Here is a 20,100-nt window from a genome sequence, read left to right as displayed (position 1 = left end):
ATAGGCTTCTTCAAATTTAAAGCAGGTACTCAAACCTGCTCTTGTGTGTAGGATGCACCGAGGTCTCAAGCTGGTGAAGTCCTAGTGTCCATCATGAGGTAAATGGAGCAAGGCTTTCACATGGATATTTCACTGGTATTCAGACTTAGATGTACTTGCTGAAAGCTACTCTGCCATGAAAAGATTGGCAAGTAGTGATGCAAGTTACAACCTGATGAATTTGGATAACTATGTACACAGGCAAGAAGCCTGACTCAGATGTTCACAGCCTGACAGTGTAATGAGGAAACCCTAGTAGGTAAATTGCCAGAGACAGAGCACTAAAGGGTTTCTCTGAACAACCATAAATGTCTTTTTGTGAGCTGGAGTCAGTTTTGCATACTGACTCTCAGGGAGGTATGTGAAGCACTATACAGCACTTTGAATGTGCAACGTGTCAAGGGAATGCACACTTCACAGGAGTATTTTCATTCTCTACGAAATTTACCTCAGTAAACATAGCTAGTCAATAGAAGTGCTCTTCAACTGAAAATAGTGATTCTTCCATGGAATGGAGAACCGTTGTGTGTAAATTTCTTAATTTTTATGTTTATGAAGATTAAACAGTCTACTTCTGTTTAACATACCTTTCATTTTTCTGAACAAGTGTTTAGAGAAAAATGGCAGTTGAAATTAAACAGAAAAAATCTTAAATATAGGTCAAATTTAAGCAAAATGGATAATTAGCAGTACATCTGCACAAGAGACACTACTCTATTTACTCTATGACCTATAAAATGAGGATACCTTTTGCTCCTTTAGTATTGCTTACAACTTGATTCTCATTTTTAGTATCTTTAATCAAAGTGGATGAACCATTGAAACTCACCACGTTCCGTTTGAAATGTTTCTGCAAAACATATATGAATGGAATAAGTGAAATTTCGTATAAATGCAATAACAAATGATCAAAAACTAGCGCATTTATAAAAATAAATCAACGGAAGTATTAGAAAATAAAGATAGTGAATGAGATAGTACATGATAGAGTGAGAGTGACATAGGGAGAAACAAGATGATTCACGGATTTTTACAACTAAGAATGTATCAAAATCACTAACAGATCCTTTTTCAAAAACATCAAGAAGGAAGGATTACAAAATGATTACAAATAACTGTAACAAGATTGTAATTAGTACATATAATATTATTAAAGTTTACCTTTCCATTTTCTGAGTTGTTCTGAAAATTAAAACATAACAAACTCACAAACAAATAGAAACAAAAATGATTCCAATATCACTGATACCCATTGAGTGCTCTACAATGCTCAGCAGATACTTAGTAGCTATGCTTGGAAGGGAAACATGAGATTAGAGACAGGACACATTGCTTGTTTTTCAGAGCTGCTTGCTCCATAGTTAGAAGTTAAAGCAAAGAGAGTCTCACATCAATTTGCCATTTATTTACTTCATTTTGTTCAGGACCCTCAAGGCACATGGACAGGATTAGAGAGAGGTAGACCTTGTCTGTAGGGAAACACTACCCAAAGCACTAATGAGAATTTATAAAAAAAAAAAAAAATGGGGAGGAATTGTTGGAAACAGTGTAGCAAAATTTAAATTGTGTATATTCTCAGTGGAAATGTGAAGTAGTGCTATTTTCTCTGTCTCTCGCTTTCCTATCATGTACCTTTCTTTTGCGTTTGAACTTATGTGGCGATTGCATGTAGGAGAATCGGTGTGATGCTTAACCTGAATTATGTTACTTATCATTACAGTGTCAGGGTGCATCTAATTATTTATGGGAGACTAAAAATTACTGGCATGTTAAGGGCAAATTTGCAGTGAAATTGATATGCCCCAACATTTCCATTCCCAGTGTGGGCTCCTTTAAATGTCAAAGCAAGCCTGAAGCACGGAATTGTACATGAATGTCAACGAAAACAGTATTTACAGGAGCCCAAAATGGGAAGAATCCCTAAGTCCATAGGTAAATGGCTAAAAACAATTGCAGTTTATCATCCAGTACAATGGTATTTACATAGAAAAATAAAGTACTGCCACACATTACAACTTGTCAAATGTGGAAAACTCTATATATGTGAAAGTAGGCAGTCACAAAATGTCACATACTTTGTAGTGTCCTTGATGTGTGGTAAGCAGAGCAGAAGATTCCATAGACAAAGCAGAAAAGTGACTGTCCAACGCTGAGTTAAGTGTTGGGAAGCAGACCTGACTGCTCACGATGCCCTGAGTGCACTGTCTCCCGCTTTGGGAGCTACAAGCATGTAAGGGGCACAGCCCTGAAGTGTACTGGAAGTCACTAAATGTGTGCTATAGACGGCCTGTCTCACCTCACAATGGCTTTCACCTCAATTAAAGCCACAAATCAGTACACGTGATCATCAAATGAAATATGACTGTGTCAACTCAGACAGTGAAGAACTGGCCTTGTTTAAGTTGTGTAATATGTAGACATGTGATGCTGAAATATCTTCATGGTTACCTCTAAACTATCTTTTAATTCCTGAACAAGTAGTTACAGAAAATCTTGGCAGATGACAAAACGAACAGCAAAAAGTTTAAAACAGATGAAGTTAAAGAAAAATGCCAACTGAGTATGAGAAGTGAGCTAGAGGCAATGGTTTATTTATCATAAACCTTGAAGATGAAGATTTCCTTCACATCTTTGTTACTGATAAAGTTATGGCTCTAACAGTAATATCCTTATAAGAGAAACTCAAGATTGGATAAAATCATCATTTTCTCTTTTAAGTACACTTGCCAAACTAATGAAGAATATTACTGAAATCAGTGAAGTAATTTATAATTGCAATCAAAAATGATCAAATAATAGATGTGGGGAAAAGTGAACTCAGTTTTACAGAAGAAATTAATGATAGAATATGTTAAGAATTTTTGATATTAAAATAGATAAAAATTACTAATAGTCATAGAAAGTAGTAATGAATAGTATACAGATAAAACCATAGTCATCCATACCTGTATGAAGGTTGTGTTTTGTACTTAAAGCATTATTAAAACTCACCCTTCTCTATTCTGAGTTGATCTGATAAAATAAAACATACAAAAACCACAGTGAAATATAAACAAAGTGATTCTAATGTGATTGATAGTTCTTGATGCTCCTCTGCACCAGGCTTTATTCAAATGCTTTAAAGGGCATCGTGTTTCCCATCTACCATGCTCAGAAATTAAATTAGCAAGCACAGGTGGAAGCATACCACGAGATTAGATGAACGGCACCGGTCTTGTTAATTTTTACAATTTCTTGACCTCGAATTTAAAAATTTGTGCAATGGGAGTCTGACAGTATTTTGCCATTTTATGTATTTATTTTGGCTGGGATCCTGAAGGAACAGGGACGATATCGATATTTCTGTGACAGCAGAGTGTGAACCAGACACATACTCTAATATTCCTTTTTTGTGGTAGATGAATCTTGTCATCATCTACTATTGTCAAATGGTCATTTTATATAACAAATATTATGTCTATATATCAACTGTGTAACTCCAATCTTTATTGAAAAATAGCCTTTCATCTTTCATTACGAACATGTCTTTCCAAACTTGAGTTGGTGATGCATTCATATTTAGATGTATATTCCCTTCAAGAGAATCTGACAACCTTAGTCTGTGAAAGTGGCCTGATAAACATTAAGGATCACTGTAGGATGACTACCTATACTGACAGACACTATTTTGTAGCACTTCTAAGTAGCAGGCTACGAAAGATATTCAGAGCAATTTAATCATTACAAAGAAGTATTTGTGAGCTGAGTTTTGTGAGCTATACAGCTTTCTGAGTAGTAAGATTACGCACCCGTGAAGTCCGGTGAGGAAACTCATGTCATTGGTTGTGACTGACCCCATGACTAAACTCTACAGGAGGTACTAACACCCCGTCAACGTTTACATAGATGAGTGCAGAAATTGGCATGTTTTTTTTTTTTTATGACACAATTTGTTTCATCTTTTCTTTTATGTTGCTAAAATGGTTCTCTGCTTTGTATTGATACCTCATTCATTTACTGTCTCCTCTAAGTTTTCAGCATCTTTTCTGCTTAGGTACACTCACACTCATTCTCTAGGTTTGTTGTCATCTTCAAAATGAAACTCATATAATCAGATAAATTGAAAAACTGTAAAACTTAAAATTCTGTTTGCTACCGATTTGCAAAAATGTACTGCAATGAGTTGTAAACATTCAATTTTTCAGAGTGTATTTAAATATATACTAGTGGAGAGAATATAGGTTGTTTGCATATTTTAATTTTACAGAGAAAACTTTTACCACATCAAGAGGACTCTGTGTTAAGTAAGACACTTTCATTACCATTTTGCGTTGTACATGTAGTTAATGTCCTCTGAAAATGACCACATTTCCGAGAAAAATTGCTGCTGACAAAAAAATCTCTGTTGTATAAAAGAGCCTCTGATTCACATCTTTAGCATTTTCCTACATCAAAAGAGATGACTCAAACTGAAGAAAGAAAAATATTAAATATTGTAACTGAAATAACTTTGGAGAAAAATCAACTGCGAATTATGCAATGTGATATTTTTTATGCCCTTTGATTTTGGAGTGGAGGTATAAAAATGTAAATGAGGACAAAGCAACAAAAGACAAATTGAAACATTGAATGTAATAAAAATTTACAAAGTGTGTAATTGAAAATGTCCACTTTGAGCTTAAGGACAAAAAATAACAGTTCCTTTCAGAAACATAAAAAGGACGGAAGATGGATGTTTCTGCCAAGAAGAGGGAAAAAGGGACAGGCCCATAAAAAGGTGCTCAGGGTCTCTTGTGACATTGAAGATGCAAATCGAAGCAGTAATACACCATCTGAGAGGTACTAAGGTGGCCCTGCTGGATAAACAGTAACATGTAAGAGTCCTGTGAGAATGTAAACAAGTTCATATTTTGTACTTCCTTATTGGAAAAATGAAATAGTGCTATTAACCTATCTGTTTGTTTCTGATTGTCTGTCTTTCCTTTTGAACTGTGTATAGGTAGTAAGATTCTTATATGAGATAAATGATATGATATTTACGCTTCTGAGTCAGTTTACTACACTTGAGTGTTTGGATTCAAGGTGCATCTGTTTTTCTTCAATTGGCTCAAAACAGAGCCATTTGAAGCAGGTTACATTTCAGGATATATATATATATATATATATATATATATATATATATATGTGTGTGTGTGTGTGTGTGTGTGTGTGTGTGTGTGTGTGTGTGTGTATAAAAAACACAGTGACATGACAATTCCATCTCCGGTGATAGGCTCCTTCAAATTTAAAGCAGGTACTCAACCTGCTCTTGTGTGGTAGGATGCACCGAGGTCTCAAGCTGCTGAAGTCCCAGTGTCCGTCATGAGGTGAAAAGAGAAAGGGTTTCACATAGATATTTCACGGGTATTCATATATATGTACTTGCTGAATGGTACTCTGCCATGACAAGATGGCAAGTATTGATGGAAGTTACCACCTAATGAATTTGGATAACTGTGTACACACGCAAGAAGCCTGACTCAGATGTTCACAGCCTGACAGTGTAATGAGGAAACCCCAGTAGCTAAATTCCCAGGGACAGAGCGGAAAAGATGTTCTCAGAGCAACCACAAGTGTCTTCTTGTGAGCTGGAGTCAGTTTTGCATACTGACTCTCAGGGAGGTATGTGAAGGACTAAACAGCACTTTGAATGTGCAACGTGTCAATGGACTGTACACTTCACAGGAGTATTTTCATTCTGTACGAAATTTACGTGAGTAAACATAGCTAGGCAATAGAAGTGATCTTCAACTGAAATGAGTGATTCTTCCATGGAATGGAGAACCGTTTTGTGTAAATTTCTTAATTTTTATGTTCCTCAAGATCAAACTGTATACTTCTGTTTAACATACCTTGCATGTTTCTGAACAAGTGTTTAGAGAAAAACGGCAGTTGAAATTCAACAGAAAAAATCTTACATATAGGTGAAATTTAAGCAAAATGGATGATTAGTAGTACAGCTGCACAAGGGACACTACTTTATTTACTCTATGATGTACAAAATGAGGATACCTTTTGCTCCTTTAGTATTGCTTACAATTTGGTGTCAATTTTTAGTATCTTTAATCAAAGTGGATGAATAGTTGAAACTCACCATGTTCTGTTTGAAGTGTTTCTGCAAAATAGATATTGATGGAATAAGTGAAATATCATATAAATGCAATGACAAATGATCAAAAACTAGCACTTTTAGAAAAATAAATCAACGGAAGTATTAGAATATAAAGATAGTGAATGAGATAGTAAATGATAAAGAGAGAGAGTGCAAGAGGGAGAAAAAACATGAATGACGGATTTTTTAAACTAAGAATGAATCAAAATCACAAATAGATGCTTTTTCAAAAATATCAAGAAGGAAGAATTACAAAATGATTAAAATAACTGTAGGAAGATTGTAATTAGTACATAAAATATTATTAAAATTTACCATTCTCTTTTCTGAGTTGTTCTGAAAATATAAACTTAACAAACTCACAATCAAATAGAAACAAAAATGATTCTAATATCACTGATACTCATTGAGTGCTCTGCAGTGCTCAGCAGATAATTAGTAGCTATGCTTGGAAGGGTAACATGAGATTAGAGGCAGGACACATTTCCTGTTTTTCAGAGCTTCTTGCTCCATAGTTAGAAGTTAGAGCAAAGTGAGTCTCACATCAATTTGCCATTGTATTTATTTCTTTATGGCCAGGACCCTGAAGGCACAGGGACAGGAATAGAGAGATGCAGATACTGGTTGTGAGGAAACACTACTCACACGCACTATTGAGAATTTATGAACAAAAAAAATTGAGAGGAAGTGTTGGAAACAGGGCACCAAAATTTAAACGGGTATATTCTCAGGGGAAAAGGAAAGTAGTGCTATTTTCTGTCTGTTTCTTTCCTATCATGCACCTTTCTTTTCTTTTGTACTCATATAGAGTTTGCAAGCAGGAGGATCCCTGTGAGGTTTTACCTGAATTATGTTACTTATCATTACAGTCTCACGTTGCATCTATTTCTTTATGGGAAACTCAAAAATACTGGCATTTTATGGGCAAATTTTCAGTGAAATAGATATGCCCCAAAATTTCCATTCCCAGTGTGGACTCCTTCAAATGTCAAAGCAAGCATGAGGCACGTAATTGTACAGGAATGTCAACGAATACAGTATTTACAGTAGCCCAAAATGGGAGGAATCCCTAAGTCCATAGGTAAATGGTTCAGAATAATTGCACATACTCATCCAGTAAAGTGTAATTTACAAAGAAAAATAAAGGACCGACACACATTACAACGTGTCAAATGTGGAAAATTCTATACATGTCAAAGGAGGCAGTCACATAATGTCATATATTTTGTAGTGTCCTTGATGTGTGGTAAGCAGAGCAGAAGATTCCATAGACAAAGCAGAATAGTGAGTGTCAAAGGCTGAGTTAAGTGTAGGGAAGCAGACCTGACTGCTCATGGTGCTGTGAGTGCACCGGCTCCCGCTCTGGGACCTACCAGCATGTGAGGGGCACTGCTCTGAAGTGTACTGGAAGTCACTAAATGTGTGCTAGAGACGTCCTGTCTCAGCTCACAATGGGTTTCACCTCAATTAAAGCCACAAATCAGTACACGTGATCATCAAATGAAATATGACTGTGTCAACTCAGACAGTGAAGAGCTGGCCTTTTTTAAGTTGTGTAATATGTAGACATGTGATGCTGAAATATCTTCATGGTTACCTCTAAACTATCTTTTAATTCCTGAACAAGTAGTTACAGAAAATCTTGGCAGATGACAAAACGAATAGCAAAAGGTTTAAAACAGATGAAGTTAAAGAAAAATGCCAACTGAGTATGAGAAGTGCACTAGAGGCAATGGTTTATTTATCATAAACCTTGAAGATGAAGATTTTCTTCACATCTTTGTTACTGATAAAGTTATGGCTCTAACAGTAATATCCTTATAAGAGGAACTCAAGATTGGATAAAATCATCATTTTCTCTTTTAAGTACACTTGCCAAACTAATGAAGAATATTACTGAAATCAGTGAAGTAATTTATAATTGCAATCAAAAATGATCAAATAATAGATGTGGGGAAAAGTGAACTCAGTTTTACAGAAGAAATTAATGATAGAATATGTTAAGAATTTTTGATATTAAAATAGATAAAAATTACTAATAGTCATAGAAAGTAGTAATGAATAGTATACAGATAAAACCATAGTCATCCATACCTGTATGAAGGTTGTGTTTTGTACTTAAAGCATTATTAAAACTCACCCTTCTCTATTCTGAGTTGGTCTGATAAAATAAAACATATAAAAACCACAGTGAAATATAAACAAAGTGATTCTAATGTGATTGATAGTTCTTGATGCTCCTCTGCACCAGGCTTTATTCAAAGGCTTTAAAGGGCATCGTGTTTCCCATCTACCATGCTCAGAAATTATTTAGCAAGCACAGTTGGAAGCATACCACGAGATTAGAGGAACGGCACTGGTCTTGTTAATTTTTACAATTGCTTGACCTCGAATTTAAAAATTTGTGCAATGGGAGTCTGACAGTATTTTGCCATTTTATGTATTTATTTTGGCTGGGACCCTGAAGTAACAGGGACGACATCGATATTTCTGTGAGAGCAGAGTGTGAACCAGACACATACTCTAATATTTCTTTTTTGTGGTAGATGAATCTTGTCATCATCTACTATTGTCAAATGTTCATTTTATATAACAAATATTATGTCTATATATCAACTGTGTAACTCCAATCTTTATTGAAAAATAGCCTTTCATCTTTCATTACGAACATGTCTTTCCAAACTTGAGTTGGTGATGCATTCATATTTAGATGTATATTCCCTTCAAGAGAATTTGACAACCTTAGTCTGTGAAAGTGGCCTGATAAACATTAAGGATCACTGTAGGATGACTACCTATACTGACAGACACTATTTTGTAGCACTTCTAAGTAGCAGGCTACGAAAGATATTCAGAGCAATTTAATCATTACAAAGAAGTATTTGTGAGCTGAGTTTTGTGAGCTATACAGCTTTCTGAGTAGTAAGATTACGCACCCGTGAAGTCCGGTGAGGAAACTCATGTCATTGGTTGTGACTGACCCCATGACTAAACTCTACAGGCGGTACTAACACCCCATCAACGTTTACATAGATGAGTGCAGAACTTGCCATGTTTTTTTTTTTATGACACAGTTTATTTCATCTTTTCTTTTATGTTGCTAAAATGGTTCTATGCTTTGTACTGATACCTCATTCATTTACTGTCTCCTCTAAGTTTTCAGCATCTTTTCTGCTTAGGTACACTCACACTCATTCTCTAGGTTTGTTGTCATCTTCAAAATGAAACTCATATAATCAGATAAATTGAAAAACTGTAAAAATTAAAATTCTGTTTGCTACCGATTTGCAAAAATGTACTACAATGAGTCGTAAACATTCAATTTTTCAGAGTGTATTTAAATATATACTAGTGTAGATAATATAGGTTGTTTGCGTATTTTAATTTTACAGAGAAAACTTTTACCACATCAAGAGAACTCTGTGTTAAGTAAGACACTTTCATTATCATGTTGCGCTGTACATGTAGTTAATGTCCTCTGAAAATGACCACATTTCCGAGAAAAATTGCTGCTGACAAAAAAATCTCTGTTGTATAAAAGAGCCTCTGAATCACATCTTTAGCATTTTCCTACATCAAAAGAGACGACTCAAACTGAAGAAAGAAGAATATTAAATATTTTAACTGAAATAACTTTGGAGAAAAATCAACTGCGAATTATGCAATGTGATATTTTTGATGCCCTTTGATTTTGGAGTGGAGATGTAAAAATGTAAATGAGGACAAAGCAACAAAAGACAAATTGAAACATTGAATGTAATAAAAATTTACAAAGTGTGTAATTGAAAATGTCCACTTTGAGCTTAAGGACAAAAAATAACAGTTCCTTTCAGAAACATAAAAAGGACGGAAGATGGATGTTTCTGCCAAGAAGAAGGAAAAAGGGACAGGCCCATAAAAAGGTGCCCAGGGTCTCTTGTGACATTGAAGATGCAAATCGAAGAAGTAATACACCATCTGAGAGGTACTAAGGTGGCCCTGCTGGATAAACAGTAACATGTAAGAGTCCTGTGAGAATGTAAACAAGTTCATATTTTGTACTTCCTTATTGGAAAAATGAAATAGTGCTATTAACCTATCTCTTTGTTTCTGATTGTCTGTCTTTCCTTTTGAACTGTGTATAGGTAGTAAGATTCTTATATGAGATAAATGATATGATATTTACGCTTCTGAGTCAGTTTACTACACTTGAGTGTTTGGATTCAAGGTGCATCTGTTTTTCTTCAATTGGCTCAAAATAGAGCCATTGAAGCAGGTTACATTTCAGGATATATATATATATATGTGTGTGTGTGTGTGTGTGTGTGTGTGTGTGTGTGTGTGTGTATAAAGAAACACAGTGACATGACAATACCATCCCCGGTCATAGGCTCCTTCAAATTTAAAGCAGGTACTCAAACCTGCTCTTGTGTGGTACGATGCACCGAGGTCTCAAGCTGCTGAAGTCCCAGTGTCCATCATCAGGTGAACAGAGAAAGGGTTTCACATAGATATTTCACTGGTGTTCATATATATGTACTTGCTGAATGGTACTCTGCCATGACAAGATGGCAAGTATTGATGGAAGTTACAACCTAATGAATTTGAATAACTGTGTACACAGGCAAGAAGCCTGACTCAGATGTTCACAGCCTGACAGTGTAATGAGGAAACCCCAGTAGCTAAATTCCCAGAGACAGAGCGGAAAAGGTGTTCTCAGAGCAACCACAAGTGTCTTCTTGTGAGCTGGAGTCAGTTTTGCATACTGACTCTCAGGGAGGTATGTGAAGGACTATACAGCACTTTGAATGTGCAACGTGTCAATGGACTGTACACTTCACAGGAGTATTTTCATTCTGTACGAAGTTTACGTGAGTAAACATAGCTAGGCAATAGAAGTGATCTTCAACTTCAACTGAAATGAGTGATTCTTCCATGGAATGGAGAACCGTTTTGTGTAAATTTCTTAATTTTTATGTTCCTCAAGATCAAACTGTATACTTCTGTTTAACATACCTTGCATTTTTCTGAACAATTGTTTAGAGAAAAATGGCAGTTGAAATTCAACAGAAAAAATCTTACATATAGGTGAAATTTAAGCAAAATGGATGATTAGTAGTACAGCTGCACAAGAGACACTACCCTATTTACTCTATGACGTACAAAATGAGGATACCTTTTGCTCCTTTAGTATTGCTTACAATTTGGTGTCAATTTTTAGTATCTTTAATCAAAGTGGATGAACAGTTAAAACTCACCATGTTCTGTTTGAAGTGTTTCTGCAAAACAGATATTTATGGAATAAGTAAAATATCGTATAAATGCAATGACAAATGATCAAAAACTAGCACTTTTAGAAAAATAAATCAACGGAATTATTAGAATATAAAGATAGTGAATGAGATAGTAAATGATAAAGAGAGAGAGTGACAGAGGCAGAAACAAGATGAATGACGGTTTTTTTAAACTAAGAATGAATCAAAATCACAAATAGATACTTTTTTCAAAAATATCAAGAAGGAAGGATTACAAAATGATTACAAATAACTGTAGGAAGATTGTAATTAGTACATAAAATATTATTAAAATTTACCATTCTCTTTTCTGAGTTGTTCTGAAAATAAAAACATAACAAACTCACAATCAAATAGAAACACAAATGATTCTAATATCACTGATATTCATTGAGTGCTCTGCAGTGTTCAGCAGATAATTAGTAGCTATGCTTGGAAGGGTAACATGAGATTAGAGGCAGGACACATTTCCTGTTTTTCAGAGCTTCTTGCTCCATAGTTAGAAGTTAGAGCAAAGTGAGTCTCACATCAATTTGCCATTGTATTTATTTCTTTATGGCCAGGACCCTGAAGGCACAGGGACAGGAATAGAGAGATGCAGATATTGGTTGTGAGGAAACACTACTCACACGCACTATTGAGAATTTATGAACAAAAAAATTGAGAGGAAGTGTTGGAAACAGGGTACCAAAATTTAAACGGGTATATTCTCAGGGGAAAAGTAAAGTAGTGCTATTTTCTCTGTCTGTCTCTTTCCTATCATGCACCTTTCTTTTGCTTTTGTACTCATATAGAGTTTGCAAGCAGGAGGATCCATGTGAGGTTTTACCTGAATTATGTTACTTATCATTACAGTCTCACTTTGCATCTATTTCTTTATGGGACACTCAAAAATACTGGCATTTTATGGGCAAATTTTCAGTGAAATAGATATGCCCCAACATTTCCATTCCCAGTGTAGAGTCCTTCAAATGACAAAGCAAGCATGAGGCACGTAATTGTACAGGAATGTCAATGAATACAGTATTTACAGTAGCCCAAAATGGGAGGAATCCCTAAGTCCATAGGTAAATGGTTCAGAACAATTGCACATACTCATCCAGTAAAGTGTTATTTACAAAGAAAAATAAAGAACCGACACACATTACAACGTGTCAAATGTGGAAAATTCTATACATGTCAAAGGAGGCAGTCACATAATGTCATATATTTTGTAGTGTCCTTGATGTGTGGTAAGCAGAGCAGAAGATTCCATAGACAAAGCAGAATAGTGAGTGTCAAAGGCTGAGTTAAGTGTAGGGAAGCAGACCTGACTGCTCATGGTGCTGTGAGTGCACCGGCTCCCGCTCTGGGAGCTACAAGCATGTGAGGGGCACTGCCCTGAAGTGTACTGGAAGTCATTAAATGTGTGCTATAGACGGCCTGTCTCAGCTCACAATGGGTTTCACCTCAATTAAAGCCACAAATCAGTACACGTGATCATCAAATGAAATATGACACCGTCAACTCAGACAGTGAAGAACTGGCCTTGTTTAAGTTGTGTAATATGTAGATATGTGATGCTGAAATATCTTCATGGTTACCTCTAAACTATCTTTTAATTCCTGAACAAGTAGTTACTGAAAATCTTGGCAGATGACAAAACAAACAGCAAAAGGTTTAAAACAGATGAAGTTAAAGAAAAATGCCAACTGAGTATGAGAAGTACGCTAGAGGCAATGGTTTATTTATCGTAAACCTTGAAGATGAAGATTTCCTTCACAACTTTGTTACTGATAAAGTTATGGCTCTAACGGTAATATCCTTATAATAGGAACTCAAGATTGGATAAAATCATCATTTTCTCTTTTAAGTACACTTGCCAAACTAATGAAGAATATTACTGAAATCAGTGAAGTAATTTATAATTGCAATCCATAATGATCAAATAATAGTTGTGGGGAAAAGTGAACTCAGTTTTACAGAAGAAATTAATGATAGAATATGTTAAGAATTTTTGATATTAAAATAGATAAAAATTACTAATAGTCATAGAAAGTAGTAATGAATAGTATACAGATAAAACCATAGTCATCCATACCTGTATGAAGGTTGTGTTTTGTACTTAAAGCATTATTAAAACTCACCCTTCTCTATTCTGAGTTGATCTCATAAAATAAAAACATACAAAAATAACAGTGAAATATAAACAAAGTGATTCTAATGTGATTGATAGTTCTTGATGCTCCTCTGCACCAGGCTTTATTCAAATGCTTTAAAAGGCATCGTGTTTACCATCTACCATGCTCAGAAATTAAATTAGCAAGCACGGGTGGAAGCATACCACGAGATTAGAGGAACAGCACCGGTCTTGTTAATTTTTACAATTTCTTGACCTCGAATTTAAAAATTTCTGCAATGGGACTCTGACAGTATTTTGCCATTTTATGTATTTATTTTGGCTGGGTCCCTGAAGGAACAGTGATGACATCGACAATTCTGTGAGAGCAGAGTGTGAACCAGACACATACTCTAATATTTCTTTTTTGTGGTAGATGAATCTTGTCATCATCTACTATTGTCAAATGTTCATTTTATATAACAAATATTATGTCTATATATCACCTGCGTAACTCCAAGCTTTATTGAAAAATAGCCTTTCATCTTTCATTACGAACATGTCTTTCCAAACTTGAGTTGGTGATGCATTAATATTTAGATGTATATTCCCTTCAAGAGAATTTGACAACCTTAGTCTGTGAAAGTGGCCTGATAAACATTAAGGATCACTGTAGGATGACTACCTATACTGACAGACACTATTTTGTAGCACTTCTAAGTAGCAGGCTATGAAACATATTCAGAGCAATTTAATCATTACAAAGAAGTATTTGTGAGCTGAGTTTTGTGTGCTATACAGCTTTCTGAGTAGTAAGATTACGCACCCGTGAAGTCCGGTGAGGAAATTCATGTCATTGGTTGTGACTGACCCCATGACTAAACTCTACAGGAGGTACTAACACCCCGTCAACGTTTACATAGATAAGTGCAGAACTTGCCATGTTTTTTTTTGTTTTTTTTTTTATGACACAATTTATTTCATCATTTCTTCTATGTTGCTCAACTGGTTCTCTGCTTTGTACTGATACCTCATTCATTTACTGTCACCTCTAAGTTTTCAGCATCATTTCTCTTAGTTACAATCACACTCATTCTCTAGGTTTGTTGTCATCTTCAAAATGAAACTCATATAATCAGATAAATTGAAAAAGTGTAAAAATTAAAATTCTGTTTGCTATCGATTTGCAATAATGTACTGCAATGAGTTGTAAACATTCCATTTTTCAGAGTGTATTTAAATATAAACTAGTGGAGAGAATATAAGTTGTTTGCGTATTTTAATTTTACAGAGAAAACTTTTACCACATCAAGAGGACTCTGTGTTAAGTAAGACACTTTCATTACCATGTTGCATTGTACATGTAGTTAATGTCCTCTGAAAATGACCACAAATCCGAGAAAAATTGCTGCTGACAAAAAAACTCTCTGTTGTATAAAAGAGCCTCTGATTCACATCTTTAGCATTTTCCTACATCAAAAGAGATGACTCAAACTGAAGAAAGAAGAATATTAAATATTTTAACTGAAATAACTTTGGAGAAAAATCAACTGCGAATTATGCAATGTGATATTTTTGATGCCCTTTGATTTTGGAGTGGAGGTTTAAAAATGTAAATGAGGACAAAGCAACAAAAGACAAATTGAAACATTGAATGTAATAAAAATTTACAAAGTGTGTAATTGAAAATGTCCACTTTGACCTTAAGGACAAAAAATAACAGTTCCTTTCAGAAACATAAAGAAGGACGGAAGATGGATGTTTCTGCCAAGAAGAGGGAAAAAGGGACAGGCCCATAAAAAGGTGCCCAGGGTCTCTTGTGACATTGAAGATGCAAATCGAAGCAGTAATACACCATCTGAGAGGTACTAAGGTGGCCCTTCTGGATAAACAGAAACATGTAAGAGTCCTGAGAGAATGTAAACAAGTCATATTTTGTACTACCCTACTGGAAAAATGAAATAGTGCTATTAACCTATCTCTTTGTTTCTGATTGTCTGTCTTTCCTTTAGAACTGGGTATAGGTAGTAAGATTCTTATATGAGATAAATGCTCTGGTATTTACGCTTCTGAGTCAGTTTTACTTCACTTGAGTGTTTGGATTCAAGGTGCATCTGTTTTTCTTCAATTGGCTCAAAAATAGAGCCATTGAACCAGGATACATTTCAGGATATATATATATATATATATATATATATATATATATATATATATAAAGAAACACAGTGACATGACAATTCCATCCCCGGTCATAGGCTCCTTCAAATTTAAAGCAGGTACTCAACCTGCTCTTGTGTGATAGGGTGCACCGAGGTCTCAAGCTGCTGAAGTCCCAGTGTCCATCATGAGGTGAACAGAGAAAGGGTTTCACATAGATATGTCTCGGGTATTCAGATATATGTACTTACTGAATGGTAATCTGCCATGACAAGATGGCAAGTATTGATGGAAGTTACCACCTAATGAATTTGGATAACTGTGTACACAGGCAAGAAGCCTGACTCAGATGTTCACAGCCTGACAGTGTAATGAGGAAACCCCAGTAGCTAAATTCCCAGAGACAGAGCGGAAAAGGTGTTCTCAGAGCAACCACAAGTGTCTTCTTGTGAGCTGGAGTCAGTTTTGCATACTGACTCTCAGGGAGGTATGTGAAGGACTATACAGCACTTTGAATGTGCAACGTGTCAATGGACTGTACACTTCACAGGAGTATTTTCATTCTGTACGAAATTTACGTGAGTAAACATAGCTAGGCAATAGAAGTGATCTTCAACTTCAACTGAAATGAGTGATTCTTCCATGAAATGGAGAACCGTTTTGTGTAAATTTCTTAATTTTTATGTTCCTCAAGATCAAACTGTATACTTCTGTTTAACATACCTTGCATGTTTCTGAACAAGTGTTTAGAGAAAAACGGCAGTTGAAATTCAACAGAAAAAATCTTACATATAGGTGAAATTAAACAAAATGGATGATTAGTAGTACAGCGGCACAAGAGACACTACCCTATTTACTCTATGACGTACAAAATGAGGATACCTTTTGCTCCTTTAGTATTGCTTACAATTTGGTGTCAATTTTTAGTATCTTTAATCAAAGTGGATGAACATTTGAAACTCACCATGTTCTGTTTGAAGTGTTTCTGCAAAACAGATATTGATGGAATAAGTGAAATATCATATAAATGCAATGACAAATGATCAAAAACTAGCACTTTTAGAAAAATAAATCAACGGAAGTATTAGAATATAAAGATAGTGAATGAGATAGTAAATGATAAAGAGAGAGAGTGACAGAGGCAGAAACAAGATGAATGATGGTTTTTTTAAACTAAGAATGAATCAAAATCACAAATAGATACTTTTTTCAAAAATATCAAGAAGGAAGGATTACAAAATGATTACAAATAACTGTAGGAAGATTGTAATTAGTACATAAAATATTATTAAAATTTACCATTCTCTTTTCTGAGTTGTTCTGAAAATATAAACATAACAAACTCACAATCAAATAGAAACAAAAATGATTCTAATATCACTGATATTCATTGAGTGCTCTGCAGTGTTCAGCAGATAATTAGTAGCTATGCTTGGAAGGGTAACATGAGATTAGAGGCAGGACACATTTCCTGTTTTTCAGAGCTTCTTGCTCCATAGTTAGAAGTTAGAGCAAAGTGAGTCTCACATCAATTTGCCATTGTATTTATTTCTTTATGGCCAGGACCCTGAAGGCACAGGGACAGGAATAGAGAGATGCAGATATTGGTTGTGAGGAAACACTACTCACACGCACTATTGAGAATTTATGAACAAAAAAATTGAGAGGAAGTGTTGGAAACAGGGCACCAAAATTTAAACGGGTATATTCTCAGGGGAAAAGTAAAGTAGTGCTATTTTCTCTGTCTGTCTCTTTCCTATCATGCACCTTTCTTTTGCTTTTGTACTCATATAGAGTTTGCAAGCAGGAGGATCCCTGTGAGGTTTTACCTGAATTATGTTACTTATCATTACAGTCTCACTTTGCATCTATTTCTTTATGGGACACTCAAAAATACTGGCATTTTATGGGCAAATTTTCAGTGAAATAGATATGCCCCAAAATTTCCATTCCCAGTGTAGAGTCCTTCAAATGTCAAAGCAAGCATGAGGCACGTAATTGTACAAGAATGTCAACGAATACAGTATTTACAGTAGCCCAAAATGGGAGAAATCCCTAAGTCCTTCGGTAAATGGTTCAGAACCATTGCACATACTCATCCAGTAAAGTGTTATTTACAAAGAAAAATAAAGAACCGACACACATTACAACGTGTCAAATGTGGAAATTTCTATACATGTCAAAGGAGGCAGTCACATAATGTCATATATTTTGTAGTGTCCTTGATGTGTGGTAAGCAGAGCAGAAGATTCCATAGACAAAGCAGAATAGTGAGTGTCAAAGGCTGAGTTAAGTGTAGGGAAGCAGACCTGACTGCTCATGATGCCGTGAGTGCACCGGCTCCCGCTCTGGGAGCTACAAGCATGTGAGGGGCACTGCCCTGAAGTGTACTGGAAGTCATTAAATGTGTGCTATAGACGGCCTGTCTCAGCTCACAATGGGTTTTACCTCAATTAAAGCCACAAACCAGTACACGTGATCATCAAATGAAATATGACAGCGTCAACTCAGACAGTGAAGAACTGGCCTTGCTAAAGTTGTGTAATATGTAGACATGTGATGCTGAAATATCTTCATAGTACCTCTAAACTATCTTTTAATTCCTGAACAAGTAGTTATAGAAAAACTTGACAGTTGAAAAAACAAATAGTAAAAATTGTAAAACAGAGGAAGTTAAAGAAAAATGCCAACTGACTGTCAGAAGTGTGCTAGAGGCAATGGTTTATTTATCATAAACCTTCAAGATGAAGATTTCCTTCACATCTTTGTTACTGATAAAGTTATGGCTCTAACAGTAACATCCTTATAAGAGGAAATCAAGATTAGAAAAAATCATCATTTCCTCTTCTAAGTACGCTTGCCAATCTAATGAATAATATTGCTGAAATCAGTGAAGTAATTTATTTTTTTAAATTTATTTAAAAGGAAAAAGACAAAAACACAAAACAAAACAAAGCTGTGTAAGGGTACATGTAATACAGAACTACAAAAAAAATAAAAATAGAAAACAGTAAGAAATCACCTGTTAATAGTTACACATTATCATCTTAGAAATAGTTGCCCAAATCACAGTATCAAAGAATACAAAGTGGACATTCAAACAGTGAGACTGCCAACAGCTGAGTTCAATGAACAAAAAAAATTAATATAGTCAGCTATTTAACACCCCTAAACACACTTGCTGTTATATCCTTTAGAGCTCTTTTTTTCCCTCTCTTTTTTACAACAAAATTTACACATTTTGGATTTTATTACTCCTTAGTTCTTATTACTTTTTTGGGGGGAGAGAATAAAGTCAAACATGGAAAAACGAAGCTGTCAGTCAAAACCAAGGATAGACATAGCACATGATGTAAAACAGAGTACAAGGTTATCAACAATGATTATCAACGATGTCTCTTGTTGCCTTAAAAAGAATTGTCTATCTCATTTGATATTATAAAGTTGAACAAAACAGTTGAGAACAGGACCAATAAAACTTAGGCATTGTAAACATTACAGGACTTCCAAAGGAGACAATAGTCAAACCCGAATGGGCATCTTAGTGAATCTTATTGCCTTCAAAGTAGTTGTCTATACCCTCAAACTTGATACTATCATACAGAATGGAACAGAGTCTAATCAGTCAAAACAAGATCGTGGGAGTATTACAGGACTTCAAAACAAGTTAATAGGAAATCAAAAAAAGTTACTATTATATATCCTGCTATTTTTTTAATTTTCCCCTTAATTAAAAAACCATAAAAACATAAATAATTTTTTAATGAGTAAGGGAGAGATTGAGATAAAAGAGGAAATAACAATATAACAATACAGGTCAAAGCAAGACTGTTTCAGCAACCTAGTGCTTCACCACCAAATAACCCGACTTAATAATAGTTACCATAGTGTCTGTCTTTTTCCTTGAAATATTTGAATAAAACTTCATATACTATAGCTTCAAATATTTCCGTATCAAGAAGCCCAGAATAAAGCCATTCCAATTAATAAGTGAAACTTTATAAGGCTTCAAGGCCACATAATTGGGAATCATGATTACCACATATTTTTATATATTTGAATCATTACTTACATTAGGGAGACTATTCGGTATTCACACATGCGAGATTGATTTATTTCACTTATGAGTATGGTCTCAAACTGCGCCCATTTATTGATAAATATCTCAATGTGATCCTTCATTATAGCTGAATAATGCTCCATTGTATAGAAATACCACACTTTTTTATCCATTCCTCAGTTGATGGTCACTTGGGTTGTTTCCAAGATCTGGCGATTACAAATTGTGCTGCTATAAACATAGGTGTACATATATCACTGTGGTATGATGCTTTCAGTTCTTCTGGGAATATGCCTAGAAGTGGAAGATCTGGAATAAATGGGATTTCCAATCCCAACTTTTT

The 20,100-nt window shown here is 35.1% G+C and overlaps 1 protein-coding gene across 1 annotated transcript in view; it reads right to left on the bottom strand.

Annotated features, from left to right (window-relative positions):
• Nucleotides 1-20,100, bottom strand: part of 39d1 (enterophilin-1) — a 130,818-nt gene that overhangs the window by 45,821 nt on the left and 64,897 nt on the right. Inside the window, 8 exon segments of the mRNA NM_001173114.1 lie at nucleotides 869-889; nucleotides 1,201-1,221; nucleotides 3,031-3,051; nucleotides 6,152-6,172; nucleotides 11,407-11,427; nucleotides 11,742-11,762; nucleotides 16,662-16,682; nucleotides 16,997-17,017. Of these exon segments, the coding sequence (NP_001166585.1) occupies nucleotides 869-889; nucleotides 1,201-1,221; nucleotides 3,031-3,051; nucleotides 6,152-6,172; nucleotides 11,407-11,427; nucleotides 11,742-11,762; nucleotides 16,662-16,682; nucleotides 16,997-17,017 (168 nt within the window).

Source organism: Cavia porcellus, unplaced genomic scaffold, assembly GCF_034190915.1.
Source record: "Cavia porcellus strain 051 isolate PalLab524CR breed Dunkin Hartley unplaced genomic scaffold, mCavPor4.1 scaffold_28, whole genome shotgun sequence".
Lineage (NCBI taxonomy): Eukaryota > Metazoa > Chordata > Mammalia > Rodentia > Caviidae > Cavia > Cavia porcellus.
This window is presented reverse-complemented; position numbering and strand designations above follow the sequence as displayed.